Consider the following 22,301-nt stretch of genomic DNA (forward strand, 5'->3'; position numbering starts at 1 on the left):
TGGACTGAGTTTCAGCTCTGGATACTATGCCATACTGTCTCTCTAAAAGCAACCCACAAAGATTAGCTACTAAATCATGAAGGGGCATTGATCTCAATTGGTGAAAGGCATAACCATGTCAATGAAATCATAGATATTTGAAATGTTATTAAATTTGGTGATAGAGATATCTGTACTAGATAAGATGACTGGCATTTCTATACTTGTCAGTCAATCATCAAGGGTCATTTCTATGGATTATCAACATCTGAACTACAGACCATGATCAAATTGTGTGCAAGAATGTGTATGTGAATGCATATATGTTTATGTATTGTGTGTGTGTGTGTGTGTGTGTGTGTTTGTGTGTATGCTTGAAGAAGTGAGAACTGGAAAGGGTGAAAATTTCATCAACTGGAATTGTGAAGATTCATATAGATTCCCAGGCCAATGTGGGAACCCTGACTTGGCGTGAAATTGGTTAAATGTCTTCTTATATTCATGTATGAGTACAATCTCTACTAAAAGATATCTAATTTATAGTTATCAAGGGAAAATCAGTACTCCTTTACAGAGGTAGGAGATCATGGACTAGAATTGTTAATTATTGCTGCATTGACTGGTTTTGTCTAACTGCTTTTCTTAATTTTATTCTTCATTTTGAGTCATGGATTATAGAAGATGTAAGGGAAGAGTATATTTGAAAAATGAAGGTAATAATAAAAATATTAAATTAAAAATGTATTGTTTTAATTAAATTTAATTAAGCATTTAAAAGCTTTTTAAAGTGGGACAATAGTCATCATTTTCAAAAAGTCAGTGATATCATATATGAGTGTAACTTCCAATATCTTCTTTTATTATATCATCATTTTGTTCACAATCTTCTGTAAAATTTTCATAAAGGATATATACAAGTTTCCTATAGATTTCTTGACTTAGCATAAATATACAATCATCTTTTCTTATCCCTACAACACCCATTGCCTCCTCTTACAGTTATAGATCTCTCACTGATGAAGGTGATTGAGGAGAGAGACATATCAGACATATACTTTATCCTATAAACCTCATGCTCAATAAAACAAATCACAAAAAGTTTACTTTCAAAGCTTCTTTGAGGAAAAGGTATATTTTTTAGAAGGGTTGAAGAAGGTGCAAACTCTAGGACTATCCATATCTTAACATTATTGTTTCTTTATTTTTCACTTCTTCTACTGTCCTTATTCTTCCTGGAGACAATGTCAGTGACAGGTTCCATGTCGGTTCTCCAAGGAATAGTATGTTAATTCAAAGAAGTTCATCAACAGAGAGCTGACCATGGGAAGGCCAACTAGTCTAAGGGCCTCATTTTACAGATAAGGAAACTGAGATACAGAGGTTATGTGACTTACCCACAGTCACATAGCTAGCAAATAAAAGAGTCAGGATTCAAACTCAGATCTTCCTGATGTCAAGTTTGATACTCTGTTCACTATGCCATATTGCCTCTCTAAAAGCAACCCATAAAGATTAAGCTACTAAGTCAGGAAGGGGAATTGATTTCCATTGGTGAAAGGCATACCCATGTCAGTGAAAACATAGATCTTTAAAGTGCTAAAGTAGTAATTAATGAGAGGTCTCTCCATCTTCTACACATAAATACACACACACATACACACACACACACACACACATACACACACACACACACATACTTTTAGGGGAAAGAAGAAAGGGGATGGGACACAGATATCAATCTGTCAAAATCACTTTTTTTTAGTTGTTGTTGTTTTGTTTTGGTTTTTTTGCAAGGCAATGGGGTTAAAGTAGCTTGCCCAAGGCCACATGGCTAGGTAATTATCAAGTGTCTGAGGCTGGATTTGAACTCAGGTACTCCTGATTCCAGGGCCAGTGCTCTATCTACTCACCACCTAGCCAACCCCAAAAATCACTTTTTTTAATTTCATGAGGAGTGTTGGTTAGGGTTGACTTAGCCAATAAGGCTTTGTGAGTGGACTACTAAGAAATATATGTAGAGTAGGGGAGAGAGAGAGAGAGAGAGAGAGAGAGAGAGAGAGAGAGAGAGAGAGAGAATTTTATACTTCAGAAGAGGCCATAAAGAGTTCCCATTTGGAAAGGAACATCATTCAAATTTTGAGAAAAGATGGCATCGTTGAATATTGAGCAAGATGGGAAGGTACACCACTGAACATAGTCAGGTCTCCAGTCATCAGATTAAGAAGCTTAACTTGGAGAGTTCAAGTCATCAGCTATGGCAGCTATGGCAGCTATGGCACAGTGGCTAGAGTGCTACACATAGAGTTAGGAAAATCTAAGTTGTAAATCCATCCTAAAACACTAGAAAATTTTAGTTAACCTCTCTCAGACTCAGTTAACTCATCAGTAAAATAGTAATGATAATTACACCTATCTTACAGGGTTGTTATGAGGATCAAATGACATAATACTTGTAAAGCACTTCACAAATTTAAAAGCTCTCTATAAAGGCTAGCATCATCATCATCATCATCATCATCATCATCATCATCATCATCATTATTATTATTATTATTATTATTATTATTATTATTTACAGTAGAATTCAGCTGTCAAGTTCAGCAGCTTGAAAGGTTTCCATCTTCTATCATCTCTGATGTCAAAATATGAAAGGAATCAGAGCTTTCCGAGACTTAGGATATTCTTGAAACTTCTTGAGATAAAACCTAGATGGAAAGAAAGAACATAATTAATAGTTTGGTTAAGTGATGGGCAAGAGATGAATGAAATATGCTGATATTCTGCTCCCTCATGCAAAATGAAAGTGAATGACAGAATTAATGCATTGTAGGCCATCCTTTTTGATTCAGGAGTCATTCCACAAATAATTGTCACAAAATGACATGAGGATGTTATTTTGCAAAAGGAACACTGAATTTAGAATCAGAAGACCTGGATTTTAATCTAGGTTCTGTCATTTCCCCTGGCTATAATGATTCTGTATAAATCATTTTATGTCTCAAAATTTCATTCTTTTCATCTGTAAAATGAGAAGATTGGATTATAATAGGTAGATATCCTAGCTCTAATATTGTAGTGTCTCCTATAATTATTTAGACATTTTTCTTCTGCTTTATTTACCTACCTTAGCCATTTGACTACTTATTATAAACTAAGCCAAGGAAGGAGATGACTTAATATCCATGCAAAAGTGTTAGCTTGATCTAGGTCAGGCAAGTAATAGAGACACAAATAATCACAGTCAGCAATGAACATAAAGTATGTGAAAATAAAATTTAGATACCCTCAGCATCCTCTTTCTGCCCTCTCCCCTCCCTACTTCTTTCAAGTACCAGTGCCTTTATATTTTCTCCTTCCCATAGCACTTAGAGCCAAAAGAAAGGAATACATCTGAAACTTTTTTATACCATAAACAAATAACCAACTTAAAGTGTGAACTCTCCTTGGGCTATCTGAATCTAAACAGTTTTAAACAAAAGCAACAAGCAGTTAAATTTTGGTCAGTGATCAGGAAACATTGTTGGGTAACTGACAGTGAGAGAATGTCTAGGAATATAAAAATCACACCATGTGATTGACTAGGAACTTAACCTACATATAAAATCAAGTCTGACTTTACCCAGGACTCTCCTGTTGAAAATCCCATTTCATTTCTGATAATATATCTTTTCTGAGTCAAGAAATTCTTCCAGTATTTATCATAGCTCTGTGATTCACTGACCAGCAGATAAACCAAATCCTTTAAATGTAGACTTAGTGATGTACTTTCTGCCAGGGGTTATTCAAAAATCCTGGAAATGCCCAGACCTAAACTATCTCCCTTTCTGGCAAGTTTTCTTGCTTTACTAAGTTGGTCAAAGAAGAGGGAAGTGATTAATTCTAGTTATTCTTGTGAAAATTCCAAATAAGGTTTAATGGATGAGTCATGAGGACTTGCAAAGTCTACATGATCCTGCCTATTTGTAAGATAAGGAGGAGATAAGGAAGATTTGGCACTATTCTAAGTAGAAAGTACTTAAATGAGGAGAAGATAAAGCTAACTGGTAGCAGGGTTAGTTGAATCTCCAATAAGTTAAGCAATTGAGCCAAAGGAAACTGATTGGTAGAGCAATATCAGCCTTGGGGATGCTCTCTGTCAGTCTATATTTGGTTCTATTCTAATCAAAATTTTTATGAGAAACTTAATGAAGGAATAGAAGGCACAGTTATCAGTTCTATTGTTAAAAAAAACAGTAAGTAGAGCTAATATATTATATGACAGTATCAAAATCCTCAAAGATCTCAACTGGCTAAAATCAATGGAAAGATGTTCTTTCATAGGGATAACCATTAATCCCTACACATAAGTTTAAAGAGTCAGTTGCGTGAGTGTATGTTGGAGAGTAGTGAGTTGGCAGCAAGTCATTAGAAATAAACCTAATACTAGGTGCAATAGCAGGAAACAAAACATCACTTATACAAAAACATTCATAACAGCCCTGTTTGTGGTGGCAAAGAACTGGAAATCAAGTAAATGTCTTTCAATTGGGGAATGACTTAACAAAATGTGGTACACGTATGTGATGGAACACTATTGTTCTATTAGTAACCAGGAGGGATGGAATTCAGGGAAGCCCGGAAAGATTTTCATGAACTGATGCTGAGTGAGATGAGCAGAACCAGAAAAACACTGTACACCCTAACAACAACATGGGGGCAATGATCAGTCTTAATGGACTCACTCATTCCAACAGTGCAACAGTCGGGGACAATTTGGGGCTGTCTGCAATGGAGAATACCATCTATATCCAGAGAAACAACTGTGGAGTTTGAACAAAGACCAAGGACTATTACCCTAAATTTAGAAAAAAAAATGATATCTTATTGTCTGATCTTGCTATCTCTTATACTTTATGCTTCTTCCTTAAGGATATGATTTCTCTCTCATCACATGCAATTTGGATCAATGTATACCATTGAAACAATGTAAAGACTGGCAAATAGCTTTCTCTGTGGGGTGGGGGGAGGGAGTGAGATTAGGGGAAAAATTGTAAAACTCAAAATAAATAAAATATTTTTAAAAAAAGAAAAAAGAAATAAACCTAGTACTATTAACTGTTTGTAAACTAAATCAAAACCAATAGTTTAACTGGAATCCCAGCAAAACTAGAATTATTTTAAGATATATTAGATTAAGAACTAGGTTTGCTTCTATAGATTTTACTTCAAAGATATGTGACTTCATCTTTGTGACTATCTCCTCCCTCCCTCATTTCAGACCCAATCCCCTCTCTGCATTGGAGACATTCAACATTACTTATTACTTATTACTTGCTAAGGCTAAAAAAAAGGTTGTAAGGGCAGCTAGGTGGTTTGGTGGATAGAGCACTGGCCATGGAAACAAGATGATTTGAGTTCAAATTTGATCTCAGACACTTATCTAGTTGTGTGACCTTGACCAAGTCATTTAACCCTGTTACCTTGCAAAAATAAATTTTTGTTGATCACTTTTAGATGATGAACTTTTCTGAAATTAATGATATTGAGTTTCAGATAAAAGTCTTACAATTTTTCAGTGGAACTATACTTGAAAAGTCTACAGCTTGGTAGGGCCTACCAGAGTTCATTCTTCATTTCTATAACTTTTTTTGAGAGTCTAGTGTCATCCCGATCCCACAAGAGAACCTGAGAGGAAGACTGGAAAACTATTTTAACAGACTCATTATGCTTGACAATGGGTTTTTCCTCTCCATTTTTAAGCATGCTGTTCTTTTCACTATGTAACTTGATTCTTTAACTCTACTACACTAATAATTGTTACACATTGGAAAGACTAAATTTGAAAGTCAAAATAAGTAGGTTTAAATCTCAGAACAACTCACTCCTGAATAAATCACTTAGCCCTTCAGATTTGCAATTTTCTCAGCTAGAAAATGAACAATTTATTTATTTAGTTAGTTTTTGCAAGGCAATGGGGTTAACCTACAATCACACAACTAAGTATTAGGTGTCTGAGGCAGCATTTGATCTCATCCTCCTGACTCCAGGGCCAGTGCTCTATCCATTGTGCAACCTAGCTGCTCCTGAAAATGAAAAATTTATGCCAAAAAATCTAAAGCCCCTTCCAGTTTTAGTATCTTGTAACTCTATAACAATGAGAGGAGTTTCACAAAAACACAGAGAATAAGATGATGACTCCAGCTAATAAATTGGGCTTATTCTTGTCCAGAGGAACTAATGAATAGTTTGACTAGAAATATCAGGTCTTTTTTGACACATCCCAGTCATCTCTATGCCATACTGATTGCTCTCTATCCTCTACCTCCATCCAGATCTGAAGGTATTGCTCCTGTGACCCTGAACTCTTACAGATAAACATTCACTGGATCATACTTAACCTCAAACCCTCCATTTCACCAAGTTCATGTACCAATCTACCAACCACCACCCCCTTTTTCCAACCCTGTCTCTGAGAGCAACATTATTATTCTCCATTAAAATGTTTGTCCATCAATTGTCCTGCAATAGATTAGAACTATACTATCTCAGAGCAAGCAAGACCCTCTTAGGTCATCTAGCACTTCTCATATTTGAAAAAATAATATAATTCAGCACACACCTATGCCTTCCATCCATTGTTCCTAATTTTACCTTCTAGGACCAAACAAAACAACTCTATTCTTTTTTTTTATGAAAACTTTCCCATTTCCTTCAGTCAGTCTTCAGATGACCTGAACTCAAGACCCTTCATTGTCCTGGTCATCCTCCAGTTTCTCAGCAGCTTTCCTAAGCTGACACTTAGAACTCAACATATTAAGTCATGTATGTTCCAGAGTTCTGTGAGATTTTTTCACCTCTCAAACATATCAAGTAACACTTCGAAGAAACATTTGATCAAAATAAGCTTGATTCAAAACCACATATTCGTGGGTTTATTTTATTGTTAAATTGTAGTCAACTCTTCTTGAGCCTGTTCCGAGTTTTCCTTGGTGAAGGTACTAGAGGGATTTGCCATTTTCTTCTGCAGCTCATTTTACTGATGAGGAAACTGAGGCAAAGTGGGTTAAGTGATTTGCCCAAGGTCACACAGCTGGTAAGTGACTAAAGAATGATATGAACTCAGATCTTCCTAACTTCAGGCCTGGTGCTCTATCCACTGTGACATCTAGCTGTCCATGTGAGTTGAACCTCACCTGAAAAAGATTTAGCTTCATCATATAGTCAAAGTTAAAGAAAGCAAAAGCCCAGAAAGTCAAATTTTCCTTTCCCTGTCCAAAATTAAACGAAATATTCAACTTTGCCAACCAAATAATTGCATTTATAGGAAATAAATTTTCTCTTGGGGCTTACCTGTGATGGTGATAAGCTCTTTTTCCAAGAAAACATAAGGAGAAAAAGGCAAAGGCCATGCCCGGGAATGACCAGGTTGCCATGGCATAGCCAATCCATTCCACAATCTCACCGAAGTAATTGGCTCCAGATATATAAGTGAATAATCCTCCTATATTTATAAGATTCAAACATTCAAGTCAACACAATCATCACAAGAATTAGAACCTCCCCCCCAACTCAAAAAAAAAAAACAGTCAAACGGTTAAGGTGGTTTAATCCAAGTTGTGTATAGAAACCCAGGCAGTATTGCTTAGCTATGACCCTCTTCTTGGAAGTCCAGATCTCCCCACTGATCTCTGGCCTCTAAGATACACTTTTAACTTGAAATCTAGCAGAAACTAGCTTATTTTGTCACCAGAAATCGTTCTTTCACTTAAAAAAAAAAAAAAGCAATCCAACCTTTGATTGTTCCAGGGCCTAAGGTTCACTGAAGATTAACAGTCTCCTTCAATCCAACAGTCAACTCCCAAAAGGAAGGGAATAAGTACTGAGATAGTACTTAATATTATCTCATTTGATCCTCATAGGATTGTAGGTGCCATTATTATTCCAATTTTACATTTGAGAAAGCTGAGGCAAATACCATCATGCTAGTGAGTGTCTGAGGCCAGATTTGATTTGATCCTCCTGCCTCCACCTAGTCATCGATCTACCTCTATCTCAGTCTGTCTAAAAGCAGAACAAGAGTTATTCTTATTCATTCTTGTTCACTTATTTCTCTTTTCTTTCTCTGAGAACCTAGACTCAATTACATTTGGTTTGAAATCTTGCCTCTAAGAGTTACTAGCTGTATGATGATGGACTAGTCCATTAATCTCCCTGAGCTTCTGTCTAAAGGTCTAATGAACCTATGAAATCACAGATCCTTGACATATTGATGTTTCTTTTTCTGCTAATTCCTCTATCTAAAACTAGTTTTATGATTTTTGTTAATAATGCATAGAAGCTGAGTGCTCCTTTGCATAGATTACAGTACATGGAAGTTGGTATGGACTTTATTCAAAATCATTCTATTCCAGAGGACAAGGGAACATTTTCCCAGAAAAACACACACACACACACACACACACACACACACACACACACACACACATACACACATGCGTGCAAATACACATACACATGGCTATATCTACAAAGAAACACACACACACACACACACATACACAGTGTTAGAAGGAAAGGATCCACATAATCAAAAATACTTAAAGTAAAACATTTTGCAGGAACAAAAAACAAATGAACAAACAGCTAAAAACAAATTGAGTAATGATCAATTGCATGATAACCAGACAAATTGTGACAAATGAACGCATTTGAATACAACTGTACCAATGTCAATTATTCATTATTTTAATTAAGATAATGTTTACAAAATATCTTGCAAACCTTAAAGAGCCATATAAATGATAGCTATATTATTATTATTATTATCATCATCATCATCATCATTGTTATTATTCAGGAAATGGGAATACTTAAATGAAACAAGAGAACAATCAGCACAATGACTAGTGTAATAAAAATGAAAATAACATATGAACTCTAAAGATTGGGAAAATCCATCTTAACTCCAGCTCCCTGATAATGAAACATATACCTTTTCTCAGAGAAGTGATGGACTGTAGATGTGGAAATGATCAATGTTTTAGTTTGGTTTGCTTTCTTTTTTTGCCATTCATTTAATTTTATTGATACCTTCTGTTTTTATATCACATTAGATTCTGAATATATCTTTCCCTCCTCCCCATTCCATCTGAATTGTCCTTGTAACAAGGCTTAAAATAGAATAAAATATTAAAAGAATAACTAATTCACCATAATTAATAAACACAAAGATCCCCATCTGACAGGAAAAAAGCACATTGAATACTTTGTTATAAAGAAAGTTTCAAAGGGGATGGGTCTATTATTGGAAAGTGGCAATAGTGTTTTCAAAAAAGCATCAATAAAACATGTAAAGCAATACATTTATTTATCTATATAAATAAATGCATATGTGATATGAAACATATATTCATATAAATGTACATATGTTTTAATCTGAAAATGAGGATGATTCTAGATAGAAATAACTCCAGATATAGGTATGGCTATAGCTATAGATGTTCCATAGAGTAATGTATCCTTTAAGGGACATAGAAAAGAAAGGAACAGTATTATCCTGATACTCTTGGAAATTTTGTCTAATGACCTAGGAATATGAGGACTTGCCTGTCTCCTTAATGGAGTTTATCCAAACCTTCTCTGTCATTAATTAGTGCCTCTCTGCCATTAACTTTTCTTCAGGACTTTGATAAAGATGTCTCCTTAAGAACCTACCTATAAGTATAATAACACTAAGCTGCAGAAGAGTTTGCATACTATTTCACAGTTTATCAATGTTTTCCTCACAACCCAGGAAAGTAGAGGATAACATAACTATTATCCCCATTTTACAGAAAAATGAGCTTCAGGCTGGTGAGATAGCTTGACCAAGGTTACCAAGTCTGAGCATGGCTGAGGCCAGTCTCAGACTCAGGTCTTCTGACTCAAAGATGATTAAGTGACTTCAGTTTCACCCTAAAAAACCATACTAAGTCTCCTCTCTACCTCTACTCTGCAAACTCAAAAATTGAAAAAGAATCCATTACAAAATAGCAGCCCAGTTGATCATACAGTTTTAAAAATACATGACATTTAAGCTACGAAAATAAATTCTGAAAAAATAAAACATCAATCAGGTGATGTTTTGACATTTACAGTCCCCTGCTGGAAGGAAATTTGATTTACAGAATCCTAATGCAAAAAAAAAAAGATAAGTTCACCTTCCCTTTACAGGAACTATGATTCTATTAATTTTGAATGTTTGGTTTTCTCTTAGAAGAAGATTGACTATATTCCTAACATCAGTGTATAATGTGAAAACATGCTTGAATTCAAGCTTTGACTAAAAATCAACAAACAGTTTAAACTTAATCAAAGTGTTCAACAAACTTTTTTTTTCCTGCAAGTCCAAAATTTGGAAAGTCGCAACCCAAAGTCTTTCTTTCTGGAATATTGTGTGTTCACATAATTTTCAAATGCTAACAATAACTACCACCTTTTGGAATCTTGTCATTTATAGATTTTTCTGGGTTTTTTTTTAATCTTTAACTCACTAGATCAAAGTTTATGAAACATTATGCTTACCCTTCAGTTGTTCAGAAACACAAAAGCAGCAGAAAATGATTGTAATTAAAAAACAAGGTTGGAACAATGCACCCTCACTCAAATTCATAACCAATCAACAGTTCCTGTTGATTGCATCTCTGCCATGATTCTCACAGTTCTCTCCACCTAAGACAGAGAACCTGGGCTCAAATCTTAGCTCTGATGCTCGTACTATACCCATCTTGTCTCACTCTTCCATTACCCACTTGGGGTTTTCTTGGCAAAGTTACCAGAGAGGTTTGTCATTTCTTCTACAGTTTATTTTACAGATGAGGAAAATAAGGCAAGCAGGTTTAAGTGCTACTAAGCCCCTACTATGATCCAGGAACTGTCCCAGCTGATCAGAACCAAAAATAATGAATGAAAAAAGTTGTAAAAATATGTTCCTGGGTCCTCCTGCTTCCCTTCTTTTCTGATTCCAATTCGCCTTTCAAATAGTTACCAGACAAATAATTCTTATGTAGAAAAATTTGGTCATGTCACTCATCTGCCCCCCCCCCCCGCCAATGTCAATAGTACCTTCTTACCTCTCCAATAAAGTTCTTTGCCTGACATTCAAGATCTTACACAATCTGACCTTACCCTACCTGGGTAGCCTTATATAATATCTCTGCAAATCTGTGTTCTAGTCAAATTAACCTGTATTCTATCCATCAAATATTCACTCAGGCTGTTCCTCATACATGAAATGCTCTCCTTCTCAGTCTCTGGTAATGATTTACCTCTAAACAAATTCACAATGTTTTTTGCCACTCTTTAATAATGTACTATGATACAAATACAAAATATCAACAAGATTATTAGCAATAGCTAATGAGAGGTCATACAATGGGTGGAAAGAAAGCTGAGCTTGGAATGGGGCAGACTTGGAAGATCTGTCAGTGACATACACTGGTTGTTTGCTCATGGAAAAGGCAAATAACCCTTCAGTTCTATTAGAAAACAAATAAGACTAAAAGTTGCAAAGGAGTTGTCAATCTACATTAGTGAATGGGGCTTCCATACTGAGTTCTCCCAATTGCTAAAAGCATAAGTCAGAACCAATAAACAAATATATACACATAATTATATATGGTATAAATAAATATTTGTGATATAAATACATACACAAATATAAAAACATATTGCTCTTTTATTTTATAACTCATCTGTATTCTTGAGGTCAGGAACTGTGTTTTTTTATATGTTTTCTAACTTCCTCAGGACTTTGATCTGTGTTCTGCACACAAAGGACATTTAAATGCTTATTTACTAAATGAGCATATGATTCTGTAGCTATCAGGCTCCTTAGCATCCCCAGCCCATCTTTCCAAGTCATGGTTAACCAGACCAATCAAATTGATCACATATATGATTTTATCCTCCTAGGTGACCCCAATCTAAACTGTGGATAGGACTATAATTTTTACACAACTCTGCCTGTTATCAACTTTGGAAATTACTGTTTGTGGATAATGTGGAAATGTGTTGCATGACTATGTATAATTTATATAAATTGATTGGCTTTTTAGAGAGTAGGGCTGGGAGAGAGGGAGGGAGAGATTGGGGACTCAGAATTTCAAAGAAAAATAATATTAGAATTCTTTGTTTATCTGCATTTGAGAAAAATAAAAAGCTATATAAAAAAACAAAAAAGAAAATTACTGCATGATTCAATAAACATGGTGAGATAGTGCAGTCCATTGTCTTGAATTTAAAGTCTTGGGATCTGAGTACAAATTCCAGTTCTTCCACTTATTCCCTTAGGCAAGTTACTTATAGTCCCAACCCTGGAGTACATGAACTTATTCTTTTTAATTATTTATATATCTATGTATAGATAGAGATGGATATGTGTATATGTTCAGATATATATGAATATATATAAACATACTTGTATATATATATATATTTGACAATAGTATTTCAAAATAATTTGTTTTCTTTGTAATGTTTTGCATTTTATTTTGTGCATTTAAAAACATTATGTTGGGAAGTGACCCACAGGCTTTACCAGGCTGCCCAAGGAGTCCATGACACAAACAGGAGTAAAGACTTCAGTTTCTTCACCTGTAAAATGAGAGGTTGTACTCTTTTTTTTCCAAGGTACCTTCCCTCTCAAGTCTATGATCCTACAAAGATGTTCACTAAGGTAACATGTCACTTCAATTTAATAATTTAATTCAATTCAACAAGATTTTTTGAGTGCCTACTGTAAGTCAGATATATGATCACATAGAGAGCCAGTCTGAATTTAAAAAAAAAAACTATGTTTTAAAAAAATCTAACATTTATAGGTAGGTGTAAGAGTCTTGAAAAGATATTTACCTCCCAGTGCCCCAATGGCTTTTTTATTGAGACGATCTGGGTTAAGTAACCTGCCCAAGACCACATAGCCAATAAGAATACTTATTGGTACTCCTAACTCCTAACTTCCCTAATAACTTCCCTAAACTATGCCAGTCTTCCTTGATAGATAGAGTTACCTCACCAGGAGAGTTCCATACCAATGAAATCACTGTTCAGGGAAAAAGTAAGTACTTGCCCTTAACTTATAATCATCTGGAATGGCAGGGTAGGGACAGGGGAGAAAATTAGTCCAATTAATATATTTTATTTTTGTATCACTATCAATTCTATAATATTTCTCCTTTATTCCACACTAAGTAAAACATTCTTTAGAATAAAGAATAAAAAAGAGAGAAAGAGAAAGAAATTCAATAAAACTAGCAAACATATCAGAGCAGCTAGGTGGTACAGTGAATAGAGCACAAGTTTGGGAGGCAGGAAAACACATTTTCTTAAGTTCAAATCCAGACTGATAATTATTAGTTGAGTGACTAAGCAAGTCACTGTTTGCCTCAGTTTCCTCATCTTTAAAATGAGTTGAAAAAGGAAATGGCAAACCATTCCAATATCTCTGCCAAGAAAATCCCAAATAGGGTCACTAAAAGTCAGTTATAACTGAACAACCAATTTATCAATCTAGTGCAGTGATATCTCTGGATAGAGGGAAGAATAATTTGTCATCTTTTGGTGGGGGGGACAGGCTTGATCATAATTATCTACTTTTTTCCACTTTATTTTGTTTTTCTTTTCAATTACACTCTTGTAGTCATTGGATATATTGTTTCTCTGTATCTCCTTACTTTATTCTGAATCAATCAATATAGCTAATAATAATGAGCTAATAGGAGTGTAGGATGTTTTCAAGGAAGACTAGTACCTCAGTGTGAGGCCTGCTGAGCTCTCTTCAGAGCTGCTGTACACCTTTGATGTCCACCTCAGTCACCTAACTCTCACATGTGGTTCCAAGAAGCTGTGTGGCATGCTCAAAGGCACACCTTGGTAAACCACTTTGACAGGCTGGTAAACCAGGTTGACGGTAACAGAGGGAGTCTCAAGCCCATCGGTGTGTAGTGGGGGGTGTCTACCCCAAGCATGTGAAGTCTTCCGCTGGTGGAATAGGTGGAGCAGAACAATTTATTCCAATGGCCATGAAATCAGCTGAAGGAAGTGCTGTGAAATGCTTAGACCTTGGTTAGACATAGAAGATGCCAAGGTCATCCACTGCATCTATAGCTCTTACCAGTTGTCTTTACTCTGTCTTGCATGCTGGGTCATGATGACTTTGGAAGAGAGAGTGAGGTAGTTGATTTCATGCAGCTCTACCTTACTTAAATCACATTTACACATGCAACAAAAAAATCACTCATAACTACTCTTCAAAGTCCTGTGGCAACAGTTAAGTGATAAAGCAGCAGGTGCAGAAGCACTTGGAGCTATAGTCACAATCCTGCACGTGGGGAGCCAGGCCATAAGGTCATTTCTCCTCTGAAAGCAGCAGTGGGATTCCGTAGTACCCTGGGTAACTGAACAGTCTTTTAAAGGATAACACTGCTCACTTCCTGATGTGAGGAAGGTGCTAGAAAAAGTGTCCTAAAAATTGTCTGCTTACCCAACCCTGGCCTGATTACTGAGACAGACAGGAAATCCCACAGTTCAGTTGAGATACAAAAAAATCTACAAAAACTTCTTCAAATAAGATTCCACTCACCATCAGTGTTTGGAATGTGCATATACTCATAGACTACACAAGATCCCATAGACCTGTAAGACGAACAGTTCCTGTTGCAAAAGAACTTAGCAGGTATGACACCCAAATAGCAGCCCTGAGTGAAACAAGTCTGGCAAATGAAGGCCAGCTTACTGAAGTTGGAGCTGGATATGTTTTTCTAGAGTAATCACAAAGAAAGGGAACACTGTGAAGAATCAAAATCAGTCTAGTCAACATTCTTGAATGACAGTCATGACAATGAGATTGTTACTTCCAGGAAAACACAATGCCATCATCATCATCAGTGCCTATGCTTCCATGACATACACTGATGAAATTAAAATTTTATGAAGACCTGGAGACCCTTATCATCAATGTACCAAAAGAGGACAAGCTTATAATTCTGGGTGGCTTTAATGCTAAAGTAGGATCAGTTTACCAGATAAAGCAGAGATTCCTTTGGAGGAATGGAGTTGGAAACAACAACATTAATGGTCACTTTCTACTAAAGACTTGTGCATCTCATGACCTTCTCATCACAAACACTGTTTTCCTTTTACCTAAATGCAATAAAATTTCCTAGATGCACCCTCATAGCAAATATTGACATCTCTTAGACTATGAGATATAAGAAGAGACAGACAGGATGTGAGTGTGACAAAAGCAATGTATGGTGCAGAGTGCTGGACTGATCACAGACTCATTCTCCCTAAGCTAAATATTCATATTCAACCAAAGTAGCAGCTCCAAGGCCAGATGAATACAAGAATTAATGTCAAGAGATTAGAGTGTCTCTCTGAGTGGGGAATAGCTTATTACTAACTTGGAGGGAAAACTGAGCCAACATACAGTTGGCAACAGTGGAACAGAAAAGGAGTGGGCAGCCTTCAGAGATCTCATGTACAGCACTGCATTTGCTCATCTGTGCCAGAACGCTAGCAAACACCAAGACTGGTTTGATGAAAATAATGGGGAAATATAGAAGCTGCTAAATGAAAAACGATACCTCCACAGGGTTTACCAGCAGCATAGTTTATCCATTTCTAAGAAGAAAGCATTTAATTCCATCAAAAGTAAAGTCCTGGGGCAGCTAGGTGGTGCAGTGGATAGAGCACCAGCCCTGGAGTCAGGAATACTTGAGTTCAAATCTGGCCTCAGACACTTAATAATTACCTAGCTGTGTGGCATTGGGCAAGCCACTTAACCCTATTGCCTTGCAAAAAATCTAAATAAATAAACAGACAGACAGACAGACAGACAGACAGACAGATAGATAGATAGATAGATAGATAAGGAAAGTCCTAGCGAAGTTTAGAGAGATGCAGGACTCTTGGCTAAATAAGAAGTCAGGTGAAGTTCAATTTGATGCAGACAATAACAAACCAAAATGCTTTTATGTTGCCCTGAAGGCTATTTATGGGCCAAAAGCATATGGTGCATTTCAACTACTCAGTGCTAATGGATCCACTTTGATTAATGATGGACTGAACACTTCCATAGTGTTCTTAACAGACTATCATCATTCAATGCAGAAGCCATTGACCTCAAGTTGAAGGCAATTAGGCCCCAGTTGAAGTTCCAACTGAAAAAGAGGTTTTGAATGACATTAGGCTCCTTTTAAGTGACAAAGCATCTGTTGCTGAGTCTATTCAAGTAGAGATCTGCCAGGTGCGGGGTTCATTGCTCATCCAAAAACTGACTGAAATTTTCCAGGCTATAATGGCATGAAGAGATTATCACCCAAGAATTCAAGAATGCCTCCATCCACCATCTCTATAAGCTAAAGGAAATAGATTGCCCTGTGACAATCAGAGGGGTATTTCTCTTTTAGACATTTATGATAATATTCTTGCCAGAGTCCTTCTCAGTAGGCTGATCCTTCACCTGGAAGATGGTCACTTCCCTGAGAGTCAGTGTGGCTTCAGAAAGGGTCAGTCCATATGGTGTTCCAGAAAAAATACCAGTAACAGAACAGAGGTCTGTATACAACATTTGTACATCTGACCAAGGCCTTTGATACATCAGTCATGAAGGTTTATGGAAAATTATGTGAAAATTTGGTTGCCCAGAGAAGTTCATCAGTACTGTACTTCAATTTCATCATATGCATGCCAGATTCTGGATAATGAACAATGCTCTCAAGATTTCCCAGTCACCAGTGGAGTAAAACTAGGATGTGTCCTTGCTCCCATACTTTTTAGCATGAAGTTTTATGCCTTCACTGCAAATGAACATGGCCTCAAGGTCAGCTACCACACTGATGGCAAATTCTTCAACTTGAAAAGGCTTTAAGCCAAGACCAAAATGAAGAGAGTGCTGGTGCATGGTCTTCTGTTTTCATATGACAGTGCACCCAACGCAGCCTTTGAAGCTAAGATGCTGCAAAATATGGATTGATTCTGCTAATTTTGGTCTAAAAATAAACACCAAGAAAACACAGGTGTTCCATCAGTCAGCACCATACCATCCATATGTGGAAACATTGATTACAATAAATGGAGAAATTTTGAGTACTGTGGACAAGTTCACTTACTTTGGCAGTGCCCTTTCCAAGGAGGTACACATTGACAATGAGGTTGACACTCTCATTGCTAGAGCTAGCTCAATATTTAGAAGACTCCAAAAGAAAGTGTGGGAGAGAAGAGGTATTATACTGACTACCAAACTAAAGGTCTACAGAACCATTGCACTGACCTCATTGCTATATGCCTGTGAAACTTGGAGCCATGTCAGGAAACTTAATCACTTTCATTTAAATGATCTTAGGAAGATTTTGAAGATCACCTGGCAAGAGAAGATACCAGACACTGAGATCCTTTCTCAAGGTAAATTGCCTAGCATTCCAATATTACTACAGAGAATACAACAACAATGGACTGAACATATTGTTGGAGTACCAGACTTATGATTGCCCAAAAAGCTATTGTATAGAGATCTCACATAGGACAAGTGCTCACAAGGGGATCAGAAGTGCTATCGAGACATTCTGAAGGTCTCATTGAAGAACTTTAGAATTGATTGCACAGGACCACCTAGCATGGTGTGCCCTCATCAGTGAAGATACTGCACTTAATGAGGAAGGCAGAATTGAAGAAGTTCAAAGGAAATGTGACATCTGTAAGTTTACAGTATCCATCCCAGGTGTTCACATGGGCTATTTGTGCCCAACCTGTGGTAGAGAATTCCGAGTTCATATTGGTCTGATCAGCCACATTTGGACACACTACACTTAGTCTCAAATATAGTGATGTCATTTTGGTCTTCTTCAATAAAGAAGGACAACAACCAACCAACCAACCAAGAGCTAATAGCTATATAGTGCTGACTCTCTGCCAGGCCCTATGCTAAGTACTTTACAATAATAATAATAACATATGATCCTCAAAACAGCCCTGTGAGATAGATGCTTCTATCATCTTAATTTTACAGAGGAGAAAATTGAGGTTTAAGTGAATTACCCAGGATCACAAAGCTGGTATGTGTCTGAAACAGAATTCAAACTCATGTCTTTGTGACTCCAGAGACAGCACTCTATCTTCTGTGCAGTCTAGTTGCCCATGCTGCTCATACAGTTTCTCTGACTTCTTCATTGTCTCTTCATTCTTTTTTATAATACAGTGATGTTCTATTACATTCATGTATCATTATTTTTTAGTTATTTCTTGGTAAACAAGGCATTTTTTGTTCTCCTGTGGCCAGATTGGTCCTCCTAACTCCAGAACTGTTCTCTAATAACTTTCTAAAACTAGGTCAATCTATCTTGAGTTACCCCAGAGTTACCTCACTGGGAGAAATCACTGTTCTGGGGAAAGGATGTATGTTCCTGCTGTTATAAATGGTGTATATGGGACCTTTCCCCATCTTTGGTCTTTATGATATCTATCTATCTATCTATCTATCTATCTATCTATCTATCTATCTATATATGTGTGTGTTTATATGTGTGTATATGTATGTATGTAAGTATAAGGATATTTTAGTGACATTTCTTGGCACAATTCCAAATTGCCTTCTAGAATCATTAGACTGATACCCAACTCCACCAATATTATGTTAGTATCTATCTTCTACAATATTGATTAATCTCACCTTTTGTCATTTTTGCCAATATTCTGGGAGTGAGGTAAAAATCTTAGATTTGTTTTGGTTTGAATATCTTCTAATGAGTAATTTGGAACAATCTTTCATACAGTCATTAACAGTCTGCCATTTTTCTTTTGAGAATCATTTTGTTTAAATCCTTTGACCATTTACAAATTGGGGAATGACTTTGGATCTTGAGTGCTCCTATTTGTTCTCTATGTATCTTGGATATTAGAGTCTTATCACAGATATTTGAAAGTAAGATATTTTTCCTCAGAAAAAGTCTTCCATTGATTTTGTACACAGTGGGGGGGGGAAAGCTTTTTAATTTCATGTGATAGAAATTTCCTATATTATCTTTGAAAATTATCTCTACTCTGAGTAAGAATTCCCCCTTTAATCATAGCTGTGAAATGAGCTTAATCTTGTTTCCTTCTATATTTTTTTTTAATTTGTGACTTTTAATATTCAGGTTTAACCAGTTTTAGTTTATTGTAGTATATATGGTATAAAATGCTGTTCTAAACATAAATTCTGACAAACTGATTTTCAGTTTTCTCAGGAATTCTTAACAAACAGGACAGCTTTCTCACCTAATTTATATTAGTGAGTTTATCAAACTTTGAGTTTTGAGTTTGATTACTTCTAATTCTTCCTTAATCTGTTAACATTATTCTACTTTTCTGTTTTAACTGATACCAAATAGTTTTGATCATTACTATTTTTAATATAAGTTGAGATCTTTTTACCCTCCTTTCTTCATTATTTTCCTTGAGATTCTTATCTTTACAGGAATGAGAATCCAAGGTCATTCCTTTCTAAGGTATTCTTTACAGTTCGTATACATTACTTAATCAATTCATTTATTCAACAAATATTTATTAAATATCTAATATATACCAGTCACCATGCTAGACAAAGATGAGTAAAACCTGCCCTCAAGGAGATTAAATGTCATGGGAAACAGGTATACAAATAAATAGAAAATAAGTAAGAATATAAAAGTAAGTAAAAGTGAGAATATAAAAAGTAATGGGCTTCCAGTTATAGGAGAATCTATTGGATTTGATGAAATAAGAGAGTGAGTTGAAGGAGAAGGGGAAAATGGAGAAAATTAAGAGGGTATTGTAATCACTTGGATTCTCTCTTCCTACAATTTCATTTAAACATGCAATGGGATCTCTGAATATAATCATAATAACTAATATGAGAGATGATATGGTTTAGTGGTTAGAGAAACTGGTCTTAGAATTGGGAAGATGTGGATTCAGGGTCAGTTTTTGTCACATGTTGGCCATATTACCCTGATTAAAATCCTCTTAATGACCTTATAATAGCTAAAACTTTAAGAAGCAGAAAAGATGCCAACCTGCATTATTAGAGGGAATTTCCTCACCTAAGATTTACCTTTACCAGTGAAATCCTGGGTCTAGTTCCTCTCCTTATCTATGTCTATACTGTCTTCCCCCAATAACATAAGCTCCTCAGAGCAAGCAAGGATTGATTTATTTTTTGTCTTTATATTCCTAGCTCCTAATACATTGTAGTCACCATATACATGCCTCCTGCTTAATTATTCTAAAGAACATGCAATATCTCATTCCCTTCTTATAACAGCCTAATGATGAAGGTGATGTTATCTCCATTTTACAAATAAGAAAACTGAGGCTCAGAGAGGTAAGTGACTTTGTTGTTCCATCATTTTTTAGTCATGTATGACTCTTTGTGAACCCATTTAGTATTTTCTTGACAGGGATGCTGGAATGGTTTTCCATTTCCTTCTCCACTTCATTTTACAGATGAGGAAACTAAGGCAAACAGGATTAAGTCTTGTCCAGGGTCACACAGAGTCTGAGATCAGTCATGAAGATGAGTCTTCCTGACTTCAAATTCAGTTTGCTATCTACTGCCCCACCTGATGCCTCCCAGGGTTCCCTGACTTGAAATCTGGTTCTCTTGCTATTATATCATGATGTCTAAGTTGTCAAAAAATAAAAAAAAAAAATTAAGGTTTTTCAAGTCAAACTACAACCAGGGTCAGTTCTCCACCCTAGAAAACTGGACTCACTGGGAATGGAGAATGTGATATGTAAAAAAGGCATGAAAAAAGGTATGAAGAGCTGATATTCCCCTTGCATGAGACAACAAAAAAATCTGAATGAGACCTGGTTCTGGACAGCTTTTCTAGACTGACTCCATATGCTTCTCTCATGCCTTCCATACTCAGGCCAAACTGCCTTACTCACCATATATTCAAAACATGCCCCAATTTTTTGCTTCCCTGTCTTTGCTCATTCTGATTCCTAAATTGCCTGGACTTGTCCCAGCCCATCTCCACTTGCTGAAACTACTCTTTGGAAGAGTAGAAGAGTAGCTCAAGAATTTCCTTCTTCAGAAAAACTTTCTCAATTCCCTCACCTAGAAATGAATCCTTGATCATCTGAGCTCATTCACAGTCCTTTGAACTGCTCTTAAGGTCCATTTCATATTTTAATTTGCAATGCCTTTAATCCAATCACAACTATGAATGTGAGTTACTTGATGAAAGAGACCTATGCCTTCTTTACCTTTCTAACTGCTCCAACACCAAGTACTACCATTGTCCATGGCAGACACTTAAGAGATATTTATTGAATGTCTGACTGGATGATAATGAATTAACTAACTAATTAATTAATTGATATGTATTTCTCAAAAACCTCAGGAATAAGGCCAGGAAATAAATAATCATTTTTACCTTGTGGAATCTTATAGGAGAGTTCTCCAGGCTTTCTGAGCTGGCGTAGTAAATAGTCACTGTGAATATTAATTGCCATTCCAAGAAAAAATAAAAGGATACCTAGAAAAAGAAATTAAATAATAGATAGAAATTTCAAACTGTTCTGATCTTCAGATGAGTACATTAGTTAAACAATTACAACAAAATAGCAAATTTCCAGTTAGTATCCATGGCCAGAACCAACCCCAGGGTATGGCAAATCAGGGTTTGTGGCCCAAGTCCCATCTTTTGAGATGTTGTAACAGTGTGATTGAATAAAACATCAGTTAGTTAATCCCGGCCTTTAAAAGACCTGGGGTTTATTTATTTATGATCATTATGTCCCACTTTAGAGAAAGCAAAACACCTTATGCAATTTATCTCATTTGAGTCTCCAGCCTAATTTTGTGAATGAGTAAGGAAAGCATAATTAGCTCCAGACTATGGATAAGGAAGCTGACAGACAGAAATCCTTAAGTGAGCTGTCCAAGTTTATAAAGCAAGGAAAAGGTCTGGGGCTAGATTCCATCCCAGGTTTCCTGAAAAGAAGACCATCACTTCTAAATGCTACCTTTGTTCCCTAATATTTTTACTTATAGATATTAAATATGCAAGTTTGCACATCTGAAAAGATTTATTATAAGGGACAATTTGTCAAAACAAAAGATACTTCAATTTCCGCTATTTATTCCAATATTTTCTCTGACTTCCCATTCATTCCCAAGAAATTTCACGTCAAGAAGAAATATGGTATTGTGAATAGAAAGTCAGCCTTAAAATCAGAAAGACCTGAATTCAAATCCTGCTTCTCTTGCTATTGGTTTTGTGACATTCAGCAAGTCACTTAATTTTTTAGTAGTCTAAGTGACTTTCTAAGATTAT

The 22,301-nt window shown here is 36.0% G+C and overlaps 1 protein-coding gene across 1 annotated transcript in view; it reads right to left on the minus strand.

Annotated features, from left to right (window-relative positions):
* Positions 1-297: 297 nt before the first annotated feature.
* The window catches only part of SRD5A2 (steroid 5 alpha-reductase 2), a 74,955-nt gene continuing 52,951 nt past the window's right edge, over positions 298-22,301 (minus strand). Inside the window, exons 3-5 of the mRNA XM_074209665.1 lie at positions 21,399-21,500; positions 7,309-7,459; positions 298-2,684 (exon numbers count right to left, since the gene is read on the minus strand). Coding sequence (XP_074065766.1) covers positions 2,618-2,684; positions 7,309-7,459; positions 21,399-21,500 — 320 coding nt within the window. The 3' untranslated portion in view covers positions 298-2,617. The remainder of the gene's footprint in view (positions 2,685-7,308; positions 7,460-21,398; positions 21,501-22,301) is intronic.

Source organism: Macrotis lagotis, chromosome 1 (genome assembly GCF_037893015.1).
Source record: "Macrotis lagotis isolate mMagLag1 chromosome 1, bilby.v1.9.chrom.fasta, whole genome shotgun sequence".
In the NCBI taxonomy this organism is placed as follows: Eukaryota; Metazoa; Chordata; class Mammalia; order Peramelemorphia; family Peramelidae; genus Macrotis; species Macrotis lagotis.